The sequence below is a fragment of the Coffea arabica genome, chromosome 2e (genome assembly GCF_036785885.1).
Source record: "Coffea arabica cultivar ET-39 chromosome 2e, Coffea Arabica ET-39 HiFi, whole genome shotgun sequence".
NCBI classification, from domain to species: Eukaryota; Viridiplantae; Streptophyta; class Magnoliopsida; order Gentianales; family Rubiaceae; genus Coffea; species Coffea arabica.
The window spans coordinates 11,603,844-11,624,994 of record NC_092313.1 but is presented as its reverse complement, the minus strand read 5'-3'; the positions used below and the strand labels follow the sequence as shown (position 1 = coordinate 11,624,994).

The 21,151-nt window shown below is 34.7% G+C and overlaps 3 protein-coding genes across 5 annotated transcripts; 1 reads left to right on the top strand and 2 right to left on the bottom strand.

Moving 5' to 3' along the window:
* Nucleotides 1–790: 790 nt before the first annotated feature.
* On the bottom strand, nt 791–3,713 carry LOC113728931 (uncharacterized). Its single transcript, XM_027253279.2, has 8 exons — nt 3,506–3,713; nt 3,331–3,420; nt 2,343–2,402; nt 2,150–2,189; nt 1,968–2,061; nt 1,418–1,477; nt 1,250–1,341; nt 791–1,159 (listed from the first exon to the last, which is right to left on the bottom strand). Exons 1-8 carry the CDS (start codon nt 3,625–3,627, stop codon nt 1,073–1,075), a joined length of 645 nt encoding a protein of 214 aa, XP_027109080.1. The 5' UTR covers nt 3,628–3,713; the 3' UTR covers nt 791–1,072.
* Nucleotides 3,714–11,979: 8,266 nt separating this feature from the next.
* LOC113730969 (E3 ubiquitin-protein ligase RMA1H1-like) lies at nt 11,980–14,096 on the top strand. The gene is made up of 2 exons (XM_027255977.2): nt 11,980–12,119; nt 13,174–14,096. The coding sequence occupies exon 2, from the start codon at nt 13,211–13,213 to the stop codon at nt 13,931–13,933; it is 723 nt and encodes a 240-aa protein (XP_027111778.1). The 5' UTR covers nt 11,980–12,119; nt 13,174–13,210; the 3' UTR covers nt 13,934–14,096.
* Nucleotides 14,097–16,443: 2,347 nt separating this feature from the next.
* Nucleotides 16,444–20,613, bottom strand: LOC113730968 (pentatricopeptide repeat-containing protein At2g20710, mitochondrial-like). Of its 3 annotated transcripts, none has more exons than XR_003458436.2 (3): nt 20,166–20,613; nt 17,433–18,723; nt 16,444–17,066 (listed from the first exon to the last, which is right to left on the bottom strand). XR_003458436.2 is itself a non-coding variant. In XM_027255976.2 (2 exons), exons 1-2 carry the CDS (start codon nt 20,442–20,444, stop codon nt 17,572–17,574), a joined length of 1,431 nt encoding a protein of 476 aa, XP_027111777.1. In that variant the 5' UTR covers nt 20,445–20,613; the 3' UTR covers nt 17,074–17,571. The 3 variants fall into 3 exon arrangements, 1 of the variants encoding a protein (XP_027111777.1); XR_003458437.2 differs by lacking the exon at nt 16,444–17,066 and adding an exon at nt 17,074–17,352; XM_027255976.2 differs by lacking the exon at nt 16,444–17,066 and having other exon boundaries at nt 17,074–18,723.
* Nucleotides 20,614–21,151: the final 538 nt, after the last annotated feature.

Below are 21,151 nucleotides of genomic sequence, written 5' to 3'. Positions count from 1 at the left end.
TTCAGAAAAGCTTTACTCTGCATGTTGCCGAGTTAAAGCCTGTCCAAATTTTGAAATAAGTATTTTTCGACCATTGAATGCAGGCGTTTTATAGAGGTAAGGACGAAAGGATTGCGTTTTAGCGGTAAAATAGATCCTAGGTTCGGTTCCAATAGGTATCTCATTTTGAAAAAAATTGTCCCCTTGCTCCTCTTCCCCACCCCAACCAGGCCCCCCGGGACCTTCCTTTTTATTCAAGAAAACTTGAAACTATCTGTGAAATACTGTATTTAAGAGCAAATGGATTAGAATTTAAAACTAATAAACTAAACTTATGAGTAAATTCCCAAAGAGTGAATTTTTATAAGAAATTTTAGAGGATGGTTGTTTTCAAGCCTCTTCGTTAAAGGTGAGAAACGTATTCATTGAATGCGATATTTATTCAAAAGATGCATTCACAAAAAGTGTTTATTTTTTAGCTAGGCATTCACTGAATATGTTCTTTCAAAAGTCTTACTATTTGAGAAAACCTTTCCAAAAACCACCACTCGTGTGTGGACAACGAATAAGTTTAAAATTGGCTTTCGTTACGATTAACTCAAATAACACAACAGCCTTCAGGAGTACTTACTGGTCCTGTAAATAATCGAAAGAGTTGCTCATACGCCAAGAGTTTGTAGGTATGTGGTCCGGTGGACTCCCACTCAAAAGGAATAAGCCGTAAGCGAATGACTGACTCCTGCATTGGGCATGCACATACACCAGCAGACATCATAATTGGCCTTCGGGAGCAATTGACCATAAGTAGAAGTGGCTGCCGAAAGATTTGGACCTGAAGTTTTCAAACATTCGACTACACTGGTGTGACGGCTAACGGCATTGAACTCACAACTATGGCAACACTGGGAGCTGGACGAATATCTGGTAACATCCCAATATACTATACAAAATGCATAGAGGAAAAGGATAGGGTATTACGTGTGTTTAGGAGGAAGAGAGCTACATATAAGATTTAACCCAAAAAACAGAAAGAACTGCTATTTTTGTCATTTCGGGGTCAGTAAAAGTGGCAAACAACTGTTCCGACAAAATTTCAATCATCTGGTGGGAAGTCTTCATCAGAAGCATTATCCAGAAAAGAACCTAGAGTCTTTCTCAGAATGCTAAAAGTTTTGTCATCCTGCAACGCAAAAAGAGAGAAAGGTCATTGTCAACAAGATCACATAAACACGTACAGGCACAAAAAGAGAGGGAGGAATTATATGTTCACCTGTTTCTTCTTCTTCAGCGACTCCTCCAAGTCAGTAATTCTACTTGCACAGGCTTTCTCAAGTTCAGCTATCATACTCTTCTCTTTCTTCCCTGAAAATTTGGAAGTATGCAAGTCAAGCTGTTTCTAAATACAGAACAGGGAATAACTTGAGATCCGGTTGCTCACTTAATTGTTCATATCGCATGAATAATTTTTCCTTTTCTTCCTCGTACTTGGAAATTGCGTCTGCAGAACAATAAATAACAGTCACTACAGACTTTTGTAGGGCAGTCGTTAACAGCCAAGGTCCTTTACCTACCAGGTAAATGAGTGGAACGAAAATATTATAAAATTAACATGATTTAATGGTTGAAGGTCCGAGTCAGGACAAACTTCACTTTAAAGCTATGTATAAATCACAGCAAAACAGCACCGTGTATGAAAATATTGTTATGTCCCTACCAATTCCACTCATAATTGGGCATAACTAGGTAGTTAGGAAAATAGCAGCATCTTTCAGGAAGAATTGATCCCATATCTAACTGTTCTTGATAGGAGAAAAGGGGGAGCTCAAATTCAGTCAGTGATTTTTTTTAAAAAGTGTTTCTTAGAAATAATTGAGGAGAATTTTTCATGAGAAACACAGGTACGGAAATGGAACAGTGCTTCTGTGTGAGGTACAACTGACCATGGAATTGGACATTTTATGCAAAATTCACATGCTCAAAGTGCTTACCCTTCAAACCCTGTATATGTACAGTTTTCTCCTTGCAGAAATTCTCGTACACTGCTTGAAACTTGGTAGATTCATTCTTCAACAAATTTTCACACTGCAAAGTCATAAGCGTACCCATTCATAGCAAAGCATTAAACTCAAGTAAAATTCAGCCAATTTGATTTCGCCATTCCAGTGCAAACCTCTTTTGAGCTCTTTGATAGTGCTTTAGCAAAAGCTTGCCTGAAAATTCAGCAGAAAAGAGAACAATGAGAGATGGTTTTCCATTCACTTGGAGATGAAATATGCTACTCCAGCAAACTTCTACACAGCAAAAACTTAACATCTTAAGATTTTTGAGGTGGGCTATGAATATAATGGATGATCACTTTTCACCTGTCCTTCTCAAGCTTTGTTCTCAACTCATCAAGATTTGACTTGATCTCTGATGCCACACTGTGAACAAAAAGCCAGTTAACAGTTGGCAGGGGAATCAAAAATATATACGAATACAGGCAATAAACTAGTGCACCCAGTCATTAGTTGAACCCCATTGGGAACTTGGACAACCCAAGCATGAATCTCTTACGCACATCAGCAATTTCGAGCTCACGGAAAATAGATAATTTATCAGCTCTAGACTCATTTTTACTATACCATCAAATATACTAAAACCAGAATCTACAACTAATGTCAGATTCTCTGAGATAGTGCACGCATCCAACATGATGACTGTATCACCAATTTAGAGTATTTTGGGGCAAAATCTCTCCCAGCAATTCTAAGAAACCTCAAATAAGAATCACATGAAATATCAAGAGCTGAAAGGTAGAATATTCTGGAATCCGTATTGTTTAATCTGGTATACGCAAAATAAAAAACAATAACACAGATGTTTCAACTCAATCCAGAGCAGCGGAATTAGTGGTCTACAAAATCACCAACAAGTTGAAGGAAAATTTCAGAGCTACACATTATAGTAAGCTAGAAATATCAAAAACCACATGCTTCAATCTCGCTATGGTACATTTTCAAACTCGCATTGTTTCACATCCATTCTAACGAAAACCGGCTGAATACATCTTCACAGCAACATAAACGGCATCCGAGCAAAGATTTGAGACATGAAGTAAAACAGAAAGCTCCATAACAATTTACTCAGTTCTTAAATCAGCATATACACATTCTCACTCACACACACAGAGACGACAAGCATAACCAGGAATGGACTTTCATGCTTACCACTATACAACTTCAATTACGGATACAAAATAGGTAAAAGTATCATAAATACCAAAATTATGCATAGAAAACTAGGCAAACACAAATTCTGGTTTCGTGAATCCAGATATAAGGAAAAGGTTAAAAGCCGTAGAAAATTAACCTGGAAATAGTTTCTTCGTTCTTCTTCTGGCCGTCCTGTTGAGCTTTCTGCCTAATTTGCTGCAGAGCCGTCATAATTCCTTTAATATCACTGCAATTTCGACATTTTATTCTTAATTAAATCTACATATTCGAGCAAAAATAATCGAAAAAACAGGAATAGAACTTCGACGTACTTGGAGAGATCGGCGTCGAAATCATCTTCTATGACGACTCGCTTCAGCTTCTCCGATTTCGAAACATCTGATTCACTGCCTCGCTTCTTCGAGCTTGATTTTCCCGCCGTTGCTGCCGACATTTTCAAATGTTTTGGAGAAAGTTCTTCGTTTTTATTCTCCTAAATTGAGCGATTTCTGTGCTCTGGATATTTGTGAATTTTGAGAGAGATTTTTGAATTTGAGATGAGACTACACTGGTCTAGTTATTTGTAATTCTTTAATATATTCAGTGGCGCGAAGAAACTCCAAGGTACTGGCTGGTAATTGGGCTGGGCATTCACTCTCTAAATGGGCTATGACATATCCAAGGAAAATTCAGGTTCGTCCTGGCGTATTCGTTTTAATTAGCCCAATAACTATAATGGGCCCATTTAATAACCACATGGGCCCAAAAACTCATTGGAAACGAGAAACACCGGCAAGGAATGGAAAGTGGCATACAGTATTCTATTTAGGGCTTTTGTTTTTTGTTGATTATTTTAACTAATTATAGATTCTGATTTTGGATTATCAGTTCCTGTTATGTTTTCGATTACTTTTGTATTCTGATTATAGATTTGTTTATGACCAAAAACGTAAATTTTATAATATCCCAAAAGTAGCTTTTGCTATTTTTGATTATTTTCCATAATCAATTTTTATAATCAAACTTTATAAAATTTAAAAGCAACTGAAAACAAGGTCTTGGAACCTTTAGAAGTGGTGAAGGCATTGCTTGTGGACAATCTTATGGGAGCTTCTTTTGTTTTTTTTGGAAATTAAAAATATTTTGGGAGCTTCTTGTTACATAGGTTGCCTCCTTCTGATTGCAAATTAAAAAAAAAGGGCTTAACCATACTCATTTTTTATCAATTATCTTTGGTTAATAAAAAGTTTTTGGAGTCTTTTTCATATGTGGTTTTTAAATTATCCTTTTTTGTTTCCTGCATTACATCATAAAAGGTGGAATAAGAAACTACTAATGTAGTTTTGGGAGGCGGGCAAAAGTGCTGTAAGAAATTAAGAATAAGAAAGGCTGCGGAAGTATAAGCCATTGAAATAGACCCAAATTTCGTTTTCAACTGTTGAAGGGGAATAGGGATCTTACAACGATTTACGGGTGTGTTTGGATAGATAAATTTTTTTAAATAATAATTTACTTACATTACAAACATATTTTTAAACATATTTTTTTATATTATTAATTATTTTTTTATTTCACATACATTACATCACAAAAAATATTATAACAATTATTTTAAATAATACTTCTATCATCGGTACTCATGGATTTTCTGCAGACACGACCCCTTGGAATTTGGATACACCAACCATCATTCATTATGGTGGCTTGATTGACACCAGAAGATTAGTCTTCTAGAAGACCAGGAAAATTTGAACTTTGACCACTTTGTCTCTCGGTCTTTATTTGCACAAGCGAAGCCGTCGCAGTCGTCTGGATGGTCGGTTCAATATATTCATGACGTTTGGATAGTCTTTTCAACCGATTAAATCTTACGGTTTCTATAAACATACTATTTAAGGATTAATTTTTCTTACATAGAAAATACATATACTGTTAGCGTTGGATAAATGACAATTATATAAAATTTAAATTTGAAATTCAACTTTGACAGATATATCATGAATCAAGTGGTGATAGTGTATACACTATCAGTGTGTATAAGATTTACTCATTTTTTTTAATTACATTTTTAACTTACATATATCAAATTATTACAATACAATTTTCCACAAAAATTTCTAAGAATAACAAAGGATCAATGTTAACTTTCAGCTTTTGGAGGCATGCTAACAAAGGATGCTGTAATAGGAGAAGAAAATCTCACTTGGATCTTTGAAACTTTCCCCATTTCGGTCAATTCCATTTATTACAAAATTCATTAATGGTAGGTTTTTCTTTGTCTATTCACAACTACCCATGCCAAGGTATAAGGAGCCAGAAAGATCAATTGATCCTTTTTCATAGATATATAGCATATTTTTTGTACGATAACTCCATCTTTAACGTTCTTGGCCCGCAACCGTTGCCCTTTGAAAATGGAGATGCATGGGATTCTAAAATCTAATGAAATTCATGCTACACGCACAGGGCCAGCTCTCACTTAAATCCCGTTACCTGATTTTATATTCTGATTTTGAATAATTAAATTTTTTTATTATATGTATTTTTACTTTTTTATGTTTGGTTTGTTTGTCTTTTGCTTTCGTATCTATATTTTAGATTTTTTTTTTCAATAGTCAATAAAGTTAAAAGTTAAGATCTCAAATCAAACAAGACTAATTTTGTTTTTTTTTTTTCCCTTTATAATCAATCACCTTTCATAATCCGCTTTTACCAAAGTGGCGGACAAAATATTTTACTAATCATACAATTATTCATACAATAGCATCAATTTTGTTGGATGTGTTTGTCTGTTGTTGTGAACCGGAGCTTATTTTTATAATTCTATCTGTTTGTTTGGTGGCATATCAAGTAAATAAATTAAGTAGCAGATTTAGAATTACTCTCTAATACAAATTAGTTTAGAGAGGGCAGGAGCTGAGAAAAGTTGAATGTTCATGATTTCAACTGCCGGTCAACTGGTTTGCTTTTTTTTTTTTTTTTTCTTTATTGACTAATATTGGTAGAAGTACAAAAGTAATTTGCATCAACATGTTTACCAACAAGTCAATTTGTTTTAGGGAATTCCTAGAAGGTGGCCGGGTGAGAAAATTGGGGAGTTATTTTCTTCAAATGGTCTTCTGCTTGGAAATTCCTGTGATGCTTATGACATCCAACTTTGGAAACTTAAGTCACCCAGTCAAATTGATATATAATAGTTACCACACATAAAATTCACCTAAAATATCATATATATATATATATATATATATATATATATGGACATATTAATAATAATAATTTTTTCTTGCACTATATACTTTTTTTATTTAATTTTGCTTACCCTCTCGTATATTTAGTTAACTTTCCTAATTAATATTATTATAACACCTAAAATATATTTTAACCAGAACCATTATTAAAGATTGGAGTACTTTTAATCCATTAGTTGTGCCAGCGTTATCAAGATATTTATTGATTGGCTTGCTTGCATAAAAAATACGCTGTACGTATGTGGTTCGTTTGTTGAATAGGTCAGAGACTACTAGTCGAAAAAGAAAACGTCCATCTAGAAGCAAACCACATATTTTCTTATGCCATGAAACCAAGGTGGAAGTGGAACTTGCTTGGTAGTCCTACCAAGCAAGTATCCATCAAAGTTTGCATATTTCCTTGACGTATTTGGATTGGATTCCAAAAAGTTTTTTTTGAAATCCTCGCTGTTCTTCTTTTAAAATTGCCATATACGGGTTTTTTGGTTATTTAATTTTTACTATGATCCCATAGTTTGCTGATTGTCGCAGTTAAATGTTGTGCTCCACAAATGGACTTCAATTGTGAGGGACTTAGCATCAAATAGGGTGATAGAACTAGGAACAAACTTGTCAGCACAAGTTGATTCAACTGGTAAGAATACGTCATTTCTCTACAAAATTATATTGATGTGAGAATTATGTTAATAAACGATCTGTAACAACTACAGTTTCAGAGGGACCGTAAAGATAACCGGAGCCAGATTCATCCAAACTTTTATTAAAAAAAGAAAGAAACGCACTTGGTATGGCAGTACAAGTCAAATTGGGTGATAGAACCGTAAAGGCGGGACGTTTGCTGCGAAGCATGCGATGCTTAGAAAAGGAATCGCCACCCACTACAAATGTCACCAAGGGCGGCGGGGCGAGCTGTTAAGGATTATATCATGTGTTAGCGGGCTGCAAGAATGAATCGATTTTGTCCGCAGTAGCATACTGGTTCAGGTTTGCAGCTCTATTATTTGGCCTGCTATAATCTGTTTTTGTAATTTTTGTGATCATAATCTATTAGTATTTTTTAAAATATATTTGTGGGGTTTGTGTGACTTGCTTTCCAGACTTTCGTTTTTAGCTTAGTTCAAGTTTTTTTTTCTTAAAAAAAAAACGTTCAATAGGTTTGAGAACAACTTTTGCTTCTTCAAGTTTGTTAAAAACCGAGATATAATATCGAAGTGTACTCTTGAGAAAATGAGAAACAAGCTCTTAAATCTTAATGAGGTTTTTCGGTCATTCCCCCTTTACTTGTTTGGTCCGGAAGTGGAAAGATTTTCAACCATTAAAGGGTTTATTAATTTGAAACTCAAGCTACAAGTAGAGAATGATAGATGGCAAAATTTAATACTACTTTGATTCATTCTCATATAAATTCTCACAATACACCAAACAATGGATTTAGGTTATAACCAAATCCAATCCTACCCCTCATATCCATTTACTAGACACTCCTCAATCTCGATGATGTTAGTTTTTACAAGAAAAGCATAATACATGTACATATATTATGTGTGTGTGCCTACATATTTACTGCTCTTTGGAATTCGCAAATTCCATATTTAGGTGTTGATGAGAAAACGCTAGCGTCTTAATCATTAACGAGCCATCGGGCTCCTGACAGTTAAAGAAAAGTACTACTACTATTGTACTCAATTATTCGACATCATGTGTCATATGTTTTTTTTTTTTTTCTTATTTGTCACCATCTACATTTACAGGATGACGGAAAATCAAAGGGACTAAATCATCATCACTCACATAAATTTTAAATAAAATCATATTAAGTGACAATTTTTTGATAGAAGACATGGTTAAATCCTTGACCCCCACCTCATACTGAAGGTGGTGGCCAACCCCCACTAAAGGAGTTGGTTATCATGTGTCCTATGTTCTATAGGTTCTTTTATGAACCCTTTATGTGAAAGTAAATATGCGAATTTAAGGCATGAAGAGGTTGTGTGTTATATGAGTACACGACAACTGTCCTTGTGTACCTTCCTTCCGGGAGCCTTGGATGTGACATTGTGATCTCCAAAAGGGTGTTTAAATTCCAATTACAATAAGCTTAATTTTTTTTTATAATTAATGATTGAGTGGGTAAGAGTTTTAACTCTTTTTTCAAATTCACACTTTTTTATAATTAATGATTGAGTGATTCTATTAAGGTGCCCATATATTGCTGCGACAAATACAATTGGCAGCTAAGATTTTATCTACTACAAGATAAAGACAATAATAACAATTTCCAACCATGCATTAATATGTTAAACATTAATGTCAAATGGCTGTAATGTATCATTACTTGAAATATCTCACCTTTCATTTTCAAAATACGTTCTTTGTTAGATCTAAAATTTATTGTGCCACTGCTCAACTTGATATTCAATTTGAAGTAGTTAACTAGTAATTGAAGACATGCTGATATGTCAATTGGACTGAATATGAGTTTTATCCAAATTTGGAATATATTTTGAAACTTTCAAGTGTAATCTTTGTTAATTTTTCAGTATGTTGTAATCATTGTTAGCTTTTCAAATTTGTTGTGTGGTTGTATTTTATTGTCATTAGTGCTCTGAAATTATGATGTTTGTAAAAAAAAAAAAAAAAGGTAAAGAAATAAAAAGGAAAAATGGTTCAAAATATGTCTCACATTTTCATTAAATGAATTTTTTCGTCATTCACTTTTAAAATAGTAATTTTATATCCTTTAGAAAATTAAGTTGGTAAAATTTGATCCCAATTTAGGTTTTTGACACCCTGAATTCATCACATGACCAATACATCATTTTTTTTTTAGAGCAAAAAGTTAGATTTCATTTTTAATTAAACAAAATGATCCGATCTGTATTTATCTTTACTCCTAGAAAATAGACTCTAATCCAAATTACATTTTTTTCCTAAAAAAAGTTGGATATGATCCAATTTATAATATTTGTTTTTGTCACTAAACAAGTGAAATTTGACTTTTGCTGTACATAAAAAATGATTGTATGTGAGTTAAACAATGATTTCAGGCTAAAAAATGATCGAAAATTTAGATTTAGATTAAATTTTACTAACTTAAATTTGTAAGGGATTTAAAGTTAATATTTTAAAAGTAAAGGATGAAAAAGTTTATTTAGCAAAATTTAAGGAATATTTTCAACAAATTTCTACAAAAGGTGATTGATCAACGATCATTAAATGTTATATTCATAGTAGTATGGGACCGAACTTCAGTGGATGAGTGGTGAGGCTGAGGCATGACAATTTATTGCCGTGAACGATGTGAGAGAGAAAGTTTTTTTTTTTTTTTTTTGTCAAAATGTGAGAGAGAAAGTTGATGGATATCTTTTGTCAATCTTCTAGAAGAGCCACTGCAGAGACCTGTAAAAGGCCATCTAGAAGCAGCAGAATTCAGCAGGCAGGTCCTCTGGTCCCGTCAAACTTCCATCATAATTCATACCATCATAATTCATACCACTACACTGATCAATTCAATTGCTTTTAAGGACCCCCCACCCCCCCCCCCCCCCCCCCGCGCGCGCACTCGGACAAGGGACAGGACGGTCGCAGGTGCAATCATTTTTGGCGATTTTGATCATTTTTTACAATATATAATTTTAGTTGTATATGATGTAATTTTATTTGTATAATGTATAATTTTAATACAAAATTTTATGAATATCATACACGTTATAAAAATCGATATACAATTAGTGATTTGAACCACACATTTTTTTGACCAAAATCTAGCCGTGAACCGTTCATATGACCGCTCCTGCCCCATTTCCCCCGACCCGTTGTACTATGACAAACGTAGTAATTTTGACCGTCAATGTCACCATTTAATTGACGGCGATCTCTCCTTCGCACCCGCGTTTTCTTTTCGTATGGTATATTATTTCTTCTAAGCGGATTTACCAATTTTGGCTCAAAATCATTTCCTTTCGAACTTCAACTTTGTAGAATTTTAATTTGGAGAACTACTTACTAGAAAGGAAAATATACTCCGCAAACGAAAGTAACGTTAACTCGGAGCATAAAGTAAAAGTTTAAGATAGAAAATTGAGAGAAAAAAAAAGGTATATGAAGCGTGTAACTTGGAAGGCAAAATCATAATGCTAAGCTTTGGGCCTTGTTTGAAAAGCCAGTTTTCACAAAAAAATTTTTATATTTTTCATGAACACATTTATTAATCAAATTTTTATCTCACATATATTAAATCACTATAATACATTTTTTATAAAAACTACAGAAAATTGCAATCCAAACAAGACCTTAATTTATATTATGTTGATAAATCACACACACATATGAATTAATCTTATATATATTTATAATGTATGCACCGTTATGGTTGGATGCATGATACATATATAAAATTTGAGTTTTAAATTCAAATTTAAATTATGTGTCATGCATCCAGTGATGAAACTGTATACACTGTTAATATATAGAAAATTAATTATATATATATATATGAAATGAAATGATGTTTTCAATTACATATATGGTAACTTGTTGAATTGGATGTATTCATGTTCTACCAAATGGATTATTTATCTTTTCGTCACGTGAGCCTCTTTAATGTTTGATTTTTTTATTTATAATTATCTATCTTTTTGCGATAATATTAAATTTTCTTTTTTTACTTCCTTATTTATAATAACTTTCAACCAATTTATTAATTTTTGCTTTATATATATTCATTTATATTATGCCTTACTAAATCTTTTTCTCAATCAACTTATCGTTTTCGTTTTTAAAAATCTTTCAACAAATTATATGCAGTCCCGTTCAAATAATGGGCTAAAAACTAGTAAATAAATAAAATATAATCAAATTATTAACTGGATAAGTTTTTTCCATGTTTGAAACCATGTGAGCATAATGTCTTTCGATCTCTTTTGGTGGTTTTCTTTTTTCAATTTCTCTTTTGTACATTATTTTGGTACAGCTTGCAAATAGAGTTATACACTTATACTGCTTGATCCACGCACATATTTAGCTATATAATTAAATTTTTGTGGTTCCAAGGAAAAATTAGTAAATAATCTAAATATACTTTTGGAAAAATATATACACCATATAGGTAAATAAAAAAACACGACCACCTTTGAGATTTTAACCGAGTAAGCATAAAAAGTCACATTTTAGCCATTTAATATTATCTTAGAAAGTAACAAAAAGAAAATAGAAGCTTCGTCCTGGATTTGGCCACCGGTGACAAGGACAATAAAACATAGAGTGTAGCGCACGTGTATTTCCTTTTTCTCACCCGTAAGAAAATGCCACGTCATCCCATCAAACAAACGGCACCACAAAAAAAAAAAAATAAAGAAAATAAAAAATACAACTCCACTAATTTCCCTTGTTGAGAATTTCTTCGCCTGTGTATATATATTTTAGCCCCCTATTAACTCCCAATTCTCCCCAAAGAGTAAGGCCATCAGCTCTTCAAGTGCCAACTACCACCACCGTCCTCCGTTCCCCACCTTAACTTCATCAAGGCTACACTCATTCTCATTTTTTTCTGAAAAAATCCTACTGGGTTACTCCTGAGATTCTCTGAACAACTCCAGATTTATCAGATCTTCTCTCAAGAAGAGCCATTGAAGCACTAGAAAGCTGAACAGCTCCTTCTTGGAACAAGAATCCATCAAATTTTTTTTCTTTTTAGGTGTGTATCCTTGATCATCTTTATTGTGTATCCTTGGCTAGTATTTTTTCTTTTGTTAGTCTGGGGAACTTTTGTATTGGCCTTATGTGGTAGCTCTGCAAGTTCTACGTTAACATGTTGGAGCAAGAGACTAATTTTGCATAGTTGTTAAAGATCATGTTAATGTAAAATTTAATTTTCTGTAAGTTAATGCGGAATATTCACTTAGATCCATTTCTTTAAGGATTGGTTTTTGCTTGTGAATTGTGATGCTGAGCTTTTTAGTTGGTTATTAGTATGAGAATTGAAACAAATTATTGGGATAGATGCTGGTGATTTTGCGTGGATGAACGGTATTAAAGTAGTATTTGAATTGATTTCTGCGGAGATCTTCAAGATTTGATTTTTCTCTTAAATTTTACAAGATATGCTACTGTATAGTGTATAGGACCACTTGGAAATTATATGTCTGAAACTTCTATGTGCTTTGCCTGCCAATTTTGTCGCCTGTCTAAACAGAAGCCAACAAGCCCTTTTACTTTTCTAGTTTCCCTGTAACTTTTCAATTTCTTCAATTTGGTTGATCACTAGGGTGTTGAGATGGAAATCTTTCTGCTAATTGGAGATTCATTTATGAAAAAAAAAATTAACTAAAGAGCTGCTAGTATTCAGAAATTTGAAGGAGTCTTCTGTGAAGGATCACATGTATTATCTTTTGGAGGCGTGCCTCCATCCTTTGTTTGTTTACCTACTAATTTCCTTTTGTTTGTTTACTAAATTCGTGCTGATGGGCCCTTTATTTTTGTTGATTCATGCATCATGTTTTTGGATATTGTTTAAACACCCAACCACCAAACACGACTAAAAATACTGAGTTGTACCCAAGAAAGATGCATTTACTCATCTCTTCCTAACTTATTTGGCCGTCTAGCATCTTTTGGCCATGTCTTGACTTGTTGGTCTCCATATGCAATCTTGATGCTCTTTTGACCTTTACTTGTGTTTTCGGTTTCGAAAGCCGATCTCTCGAGGCACTAAAATAAAACATTGTTGTTTTCTGATTGTCTCTTTTCAGACAAAACAATCCTAGGCTGATAGAAGATTGTCAAATCATGGCTATGGAATTTGAGCAACAACTGGCACAAGATTTGAAATCCATCCCCGCTTCAAAAATAGCAGACTCCGAGAAGGCATCTGCCTGCTTTGATTGTAGCATCTGCTTAGAATCAGCGAACGATCCAGTTGTTACCTTCTGTGGGCACCTCTACTGTTGGCCCTGCATTTATAAGTGGCTAGAGTTGCAGATGTCTTCTCTTACTCAAGATGAGTGCACATACTGCCCAATTTGCAAGGCCGAAATTTCCCAAGAATCCCTTGTGCCCCTTTATGGCCGTGGCCGAAGCCTCTCTGAACCTGTGTCTGACGACAAAGTGACCTCTTCAAGTAAGGTCATGGCAATACCTCCTAGACCAAACGCATCTGCTAGACAAGCTCAGGCGACTTCCGCCAATCTTCGCCAACAGCTGCCATCTAACAGTCCTTACCTGAATCTACAAACTGATCCGACAGCCCCGAGTGAGAGTGAGGATTCCAGTTCACCTGCATTAACGGTCCCACTGGCGGTTTGTCATCCTATGAATGGAAACTATGGAGAGATGATATATGCTAGGGCATTTGGTAACTGGGAGAGCTTTTATACATTTCCCAATTCATACCATACAGAAGGAAGTGCCAGCCCCAGGGTGAGAAGGCAGGAGATACAAGCTCACAAATCCTTAAACAGAATATCAGTTTTTCTCTTCTGTTGGATTCTATTGTGCCTTTTTGTATTCTAGTCTTGTGCTTTAGCATCGATGACGAAAATGTTTAGCTTAGGTATCCCTCCTCCCCTGACCTCTTTGTACAAATGGATCTCAGAGGCATGTCAATAACCTTCGATTGTTACGACATGGTATGTAATATATGATGATCTGTGGTAATACCCACAATTTTTGCCAAGTCTTGGATGGTTTTCGTTTCTGCTCGAACTTTGATCCTGCCATAGAAGAACTTGAGACTACAACTTGTTTCTGTGCTTAGTTTTGCAATTTGATTCCATCAGATAATATGCGGATAGATTGGCCAGTCAAGCTTAATTCTCTCTTATGAAACGAACATAAAACCATTTTTTTTTGAATTTCAATCTCTAAATACGTTTCTCAATACTCGTGTAAGATCTTGATTCCAAAAATTAAGACCTTGCACAAGGTCTTGGTTAATTAGGAGGCCTTCTAGGAGCTTATAGTTTTTGGCTCTTAAGTTTAATTTTCCCTAGCTCCGTTTGCCTTCTCTCTTACGATTGTTTATTTCTCAGGAGAATGAAGGGGTGGGTTGATTAAAATGGCGAAACTCTTGATCTCCAACCAAGATAGTCGAGCGAAATCGCGGTCAAAGATCAAAAAGATTCTAGTGGAGGCTTTAGCACGGGTTTGATTAAATGTTATAAATGATGCGAACATAGGCTTAGTTCTGATGTTAGATTAAACTCTTACTTATCATATAATTAACATACCGTGTAAAACCATGTGAAAATGACAAGTCGAAGGTAAGTAGCGGCCCAAGGACTTCTTTGTGCAAAAAATGTCGGCAGATCATAGGTCGTTCAACACTCTTTATCTAGGTGTTGGTGTGTTGTGCACCTTATGTGATGGAATTATTTTGATACTCATCAATCATCATCATGCGTTGAAGATTTTTTTTTTTTTTTTGGGAATGAATCATGCTTATAGATTTCTCATGTTCCTTATAACTTGTCCATGTGTTTTTTTTTTTTTTTTCAATGTACTTTGCTGTATTTCAGAATAATATGGCTCTGTTGGGTTCTCCATTTTTTGAATAACAATCGCCGCTCAATTTTTTCTATTATTTTCTTATTTCACATATATCATATCACAAAAAATGCTACCCACCAAAGCTTAATGATTAATTTTAAAAATTTGAATGGGGTATTAGAACATCAGCAAAGCTCATTGTAATGTACTTTTACCATTTTAGCTACAATAAAACAATGATAATACCATCTTGATTTTACAGTATGATTTGACCATGCGTTGTCGTATGCATGTAAAGTCAAGTGCCAGCGTCTAAAATCGTGGGGGACCTATGTGAATGAATATTTATTTTATTTTATTTTTTGGAGGTGTGGGGACCTTAATTTTTTTATCCCAGATGGTAATATGTTCAAATAAAAGCTAGTATGAAATGAATGACATTTTATTTTGTGGAATTACTTAATTACCGTTTCATTATAATCAACAAAGAAAGAAAATGAAACAAAAAAGATACTACTATTGTAATGATCATTTAAACTCGTTTTAATCTTATTTGTTACTACATTTTTTTTATGTTACAACTGCGTTATAGTTTGCCTATTGATCCGTTTTGGTTAGAAATTTTATTTCGGTCAAGACAAAATACTTACCAAGCATAATAATTAATTTTTGACTAATGAAAACGTTCTAATTGGACAAATAAGAGCTCCACAATCTTATTTGCAACATTTTCATATGCCAAAGAATCTTACTTTGTTTGTTTTTTTTTAACCTTTTCTAAATAGGGGAGGATAAAACTAGTTGAATCATGATTATTAATGTTTTCATATATAATGTTAGAATAATATATAAACAAAAATAACTCTAAAAACATCCTCTCTCTTCTTCTACCCTCCTTTTCCTCCTCTTCTCCTTCCCTCCTTTTCCTTCCCCTTCCCTTTCCGGCCACAATCGCCGCCCCTCCTACCTCCACCTCCCCAAGCTGTCCACAACTAGACAAGAAGCGGAAAGGAGGGGAGGGGCAGGAAAAGGGAAAGAAAGGGGAAGGAAAGAGGAGAGAGGGAGGACAAAGGAGAAGAGGAGAAAAAGGGAGAAGAAAAAGGGAGGAGGAGTTGGGAAGAGGTGACAGCGACAGTGAGTGATAGTATTAATTTTTAAAAAATACACTAAAATATATTTTAACTTTACAAATATCTCAAAATCTATTTCAAAAATAGCACAAAAAATATTTACAATAAAATTTTTTTATATACATTATTATAATAAAATATTTTAAAAATAATTTTAAACACAACTAATCCAAACGGAGTGAATATTCAATAAACTTCCACTGTAAACTTATCCTTTTGCATAGATGTATGGCCCATTCTAAAAAAGTTTCATCCAATGTACCAAACCCCGAATTTAGTTCCATAATCCAACTACCCAATCGGTTTTTAGTATTATCTTTAGAAGTCCGGTCTCTGATAGCAAGGATCGATTGAACTGAACAATAATAATTATAGCTCTCGTACTGAAATGGAAGACACAAGAAGTCAAAATGTTGTGCATTGGAAGCTCTAATTATCTTCAAAGATTGCGCAAAACGAGCCCAAATGGCAAATTGTCATCTTCAAACTTTTCTTCTCATTTTACATGATATCCTATCACAGCAGATGATCAGCGTTGCAAATCTTTCAGTGTCTGACAAATGGATTGTCAGCATTTGATACAATTGCATCCATTTTCGGATAAGAATAATGGATTTGCCAGAATGATGTAAGCTACGCATCAAGCTGATTCAGCTGGAAAAAGGACATCTTGAATTATCAAGTTGATACCCTTCTCAGGTTATCTCTTGGTTGGAAGCTTTTTCAGGTTGAATATTCTTCATATTACATAATTGAGACATAATTTCATGGGCCATGAGAGTAGAACCAGAGTACAATAAACTACTTATCCCAATCAAGAAGCTGTAGCTTGGCCCTTGATATGTAGGGACAAAAATGAAATTACTAGTGGTTGATTGTACCACGTTCATTGATGAAGGCAGATGCAAGAATCAGATCGGGCATTGTAGGGCATGCAAGGAGGATTCACCTCTTAAACATTTGACAAGGACTCCCATGTGAAATCTGATATACAGGTGTTGGCAGGTAGTGAGAGAATCCCTCCACGCCTAGGGGTACAAGAGTTGTTCAGCACTTGATTAAAATTCAATTCATCACGCAAGTACAATATATCTAGCTTCAATTCCATACCTAACTTGGAATGTTCTGATATCTAGAGTACGGAAAATATAAGTGTCATATCAAACAGCAATATATATGATCTCCAAGAGGCTAGTTAGGGGTCAAATAACTGCTTAAACACCTTAAAGTGAAGTCTATGTTGCTACTAAACCACTTCGCCGTGACAACAAGGCTGTTAACATAATATGAAGAGTTGAATAACTGCATATTTACCTGGTGAGTGATGACTAACCGCAGTAAGTGACACTACAAGGAATTGAATCAAATGTACTAGGCAGCCTCGAAAACATTACCTGAAATTGAGCTATCATGAGCGGTTGAAAACCCAATCAGCAAGGTGTATGTATCATTATATATATGCTCTTCATAATGTAATGCCGTTCAAGAAATTGAAAACTTGATGCTGCAATTTCTTCGATATCAGCCATGCAATCAAGATTGAGATTCACCAGACTTGATAAAATCCATGGAGCTATCCTGAACAGCCAGTGAATATAAGCTCTCTTTCTTTATAAGCTTTATGAACTCCTCTGACTTTTCCACATCCCCCCTCTCCATATGTTCCAGACAGGTGTTCAATGTTTCTGTATTAGGCTTGTGATCAGGAGGGCATTTCAAGATTGCCTTCTTCAATGCTTCCACAGCTTTTGAAATTTGATTATCCTTTATGTATCCAAGTGCCATATAAAACCATGTTGTTGAAAAAGGTTCACCCCCTTCTGATAACCCCTTGTCTATAAGGGCCTCAGCCTTCTCCAATTCCCCATTTCTGCAATAAGCATGTATCAAAACATTTGGAACCCGAAAATCATAGGATAATCCCCTTGATTCCCATTCTTTAAAGATGTCCTCAATGCCTCCAATGTCGCCAAAGCTCAGTAGTGAGCTCATCATGGTCATGTAACCCTTGTTATTGATCTTCTGTTTTTGCTTGTACATTTCCCATATTCGGAGCACATCATCTCTCCTCTGCATTCCAGCATACAATTTGAGCAGGAAATCATACGGAAATTTTCCTTTCCTTGTGGTTACTGCTAATTCCTCCATTTTGTTCAAAATTGGCAAAGCTTTATCCAACTGACCAACTTTTAAGTACCCCTGGGCTACAACAGCATAGGCACTAAAGTCTGGAACAATCAGCGGATCAATTTCCATCATCTTAGCAATTTTATCTACACCTTCAGCATCAGAAGCAGCCGCATAAGCACTTAACCGGATGGTGAGGGTGAATGGGTCAAATTTAATTCCCCTTCCTTCCATTTCATTCATTAGATCATCTAGCTTCTTACAGTTTCCCAAGCCATAATGGAGATTCATCATGAGATTGTAGGGTAGTGGTGAATTAGCATACCCCATTTCCCTCATTTTCTGCATTAAGGCCTCTGCTTTTTCCGCTGATTTTTCATGGACATAACAGTTAAGGAGGGCTATGTGAGCATTAAAGCCTTTTAGCTTACTAGAGACATTATTGAAACAGTTCTCAGCTTCCTTCAAGCCATGTACTCTGTGAATCAAATTAATTTGAATGGAAACATCCAGCTCTCTCAAAGGCATGTATCTTTTTTCGGTCATCCACCGTGATACCTAAACATAAATTTGATACAGAATGGAATCATAAGATGAAGGCAACATGACTATAAAATTTTTTTTGTACTTTCTACATTTAGGAATATCATACATAAGAACATTAGGAGTCCATTTTCATTCAGCTTCATTCCTTAAAGCAGATGCCCTGCTGCAGAAGAAGGTTAAATTTGGCTAACATTCACAACATACAGAGAATGTTATATTCACCTCACCCCTACTGAGTTAACAACTGAACTTCAAGCAAGCAAATCAACCGTTCCCATCAACATTTCGAGAATTCAATTCCTAGTCACAGCAACACCTCTCATGATACTGCTCTAGTCAGAAGGAAAGGAAGAATCAAAAAGCAAGTTATTTTATCCTTCCCCCTTCCGATCAACCTGACAGGCATATGAATCCACCTATAATTCAATTGTACCGAGTACGGACCAAAGGAGAGAAAGCAGCCATTCTGTCACAGCTACAACTTTGCCACTGTGCTGCTTTATCATGCTACCATAGGCGGTTTCTTTACCAGTACGAACTATTCCAGAGCTTCATGTGATTGAATATGCTAAAGAAATTTTCCAGTTTTCTATCTAAAGTTTGTTAAGGAAAGACAGGAGCCCATTTAAGAAAGAAATAATAGAAAACTGGCTGGCCAGGTGCCAAGATCAAGCTTCACAAATAGCTAAAATTCAGTAATTTCAATTTTCAGATATATCTGCGACAATGACTACACCTGCAGAAGCATGATGATGTTCACACAAAAGGAGTTACATAAAGTGCGGAAGGTTCATACACGGACTGGGCTTCAAGCTAGTAATTGTGTAGGTTCCATAATTAGTTGCTCCATATTCTAGATTTAAGTATTTGGAAATCCAATTGGATGCATGGTATGTTTCACAAAATTGAAACAGAATGCTTCTTAAGTTTTCTTCAATTAAGTTGGTTGCTTTACTGGGAGCGGTGTCCATATGATTCACGGTTCTTATTCTCAGACAGTGCATGATAAGGTGCAAACAATACTTCGCCCATGAATCTAATGTACGCCAAATTTGGGCTCTTGACCTCCTACTCTTCGCAACCATCAAGTCCAATGAAAGGTCCAAAGTTAATCCAAACTGTTTCATTCGGTCTGTGACAATGATGTTTGATTTGATGTGCAAATGGATTAGGAAAAGAAAAATAAGCTGGGGAAGGAGAAAAAAAATGAGAAATAGTAACGTCGATCTCCTGGCAGTCGACCCTAACTAAAAGTTGATTATTGAGAAATCTAACTTCTATATTTCTGGAAACCAAGTATGATTATCCACTTATTTTAAAAAAATTTTACCCATTTACTCATAATAGGAAAAATATCCACAAGCATATAGTCCAACGGAAACAGGAAAACAATACAGAAATTGCGTTTCAGTACAAGAAAATGGCAAGGAAGCAAGAGAAAAAGAATGCAAAACCTCGAGGGCATGTTTGTATCTTTTGTATGCTTTCAATTCCTTTATGATGCTCTCTAGATATTCTTTGTGGACAGGTCTTCCTTCGGCAGCCCACTGATCAAGCACAGGCACCACTGAGATTTTTGGATCACCCAGAGGTGAAATTCTTTTGTAAAGATTGTTTGAAGGGTCAGATCGGTCGAGGGATTTTGGTGATCTTGTGCAAAAGAAATGCCTAAACATTTTCTGCGAAGCAGATTTTGAGAGCTGACTAAGGGGATTGGGGAAAAGAATGTTCATTTTTTGAATTGGAGGGACAGAGTGACAGAAGGCCAGAGCAAATTAGTTTGGGTTTTAAGAAGCACGAGGCCGAGAAGGGTTTATGAAATTTGGACCTTCAGTTTAGAAGCCAGCCATTACCGTGGCCCCCCAAGAAGAACTCCCTGCTAAGTACAGAGCCTCCTCTCTTTTTTTTCTTTTTTTTTTAAATTTATTTATTTTTGGTAGGATGGGTGTTATAATTCACAAACGGGATTAATTGTAATTTACCCACTAAAGTCATATCCTGATTTTTCACTTTACCTCCTAACTTTCATTTTGTGTCACTTAACCCCTAAAAGATAAAAATACCCCTTTGCTATATGATTGTTTTCTTTTTTTTTTTTTATTTGTCTCTCATCTCTTTTTTATGTTAAAATAGTTTTCTTTTTTTTTTCAAATTTTTATTTATAAGAAAATAATATATTTCTCTAACAAAAAATTTTAGGATGTTTGTTCCCTAATTTACAAAACTGAAAAAACTGCATAATTTTTACAAATCAATTTCATCTATTTTCAAATTTAAGAAATCAAGCAAAAAATATATTCTATTTTATTATAATTACACTATTCACAGTCAATTACCCATTTTTACAATTACACCTTCACATGTTAGTATTGGGCCTTTTTTTGTTGATTTTCCTATAATAAGTTTTTGCTTATTAGGATCTTTTTTATTTGCCATTTTT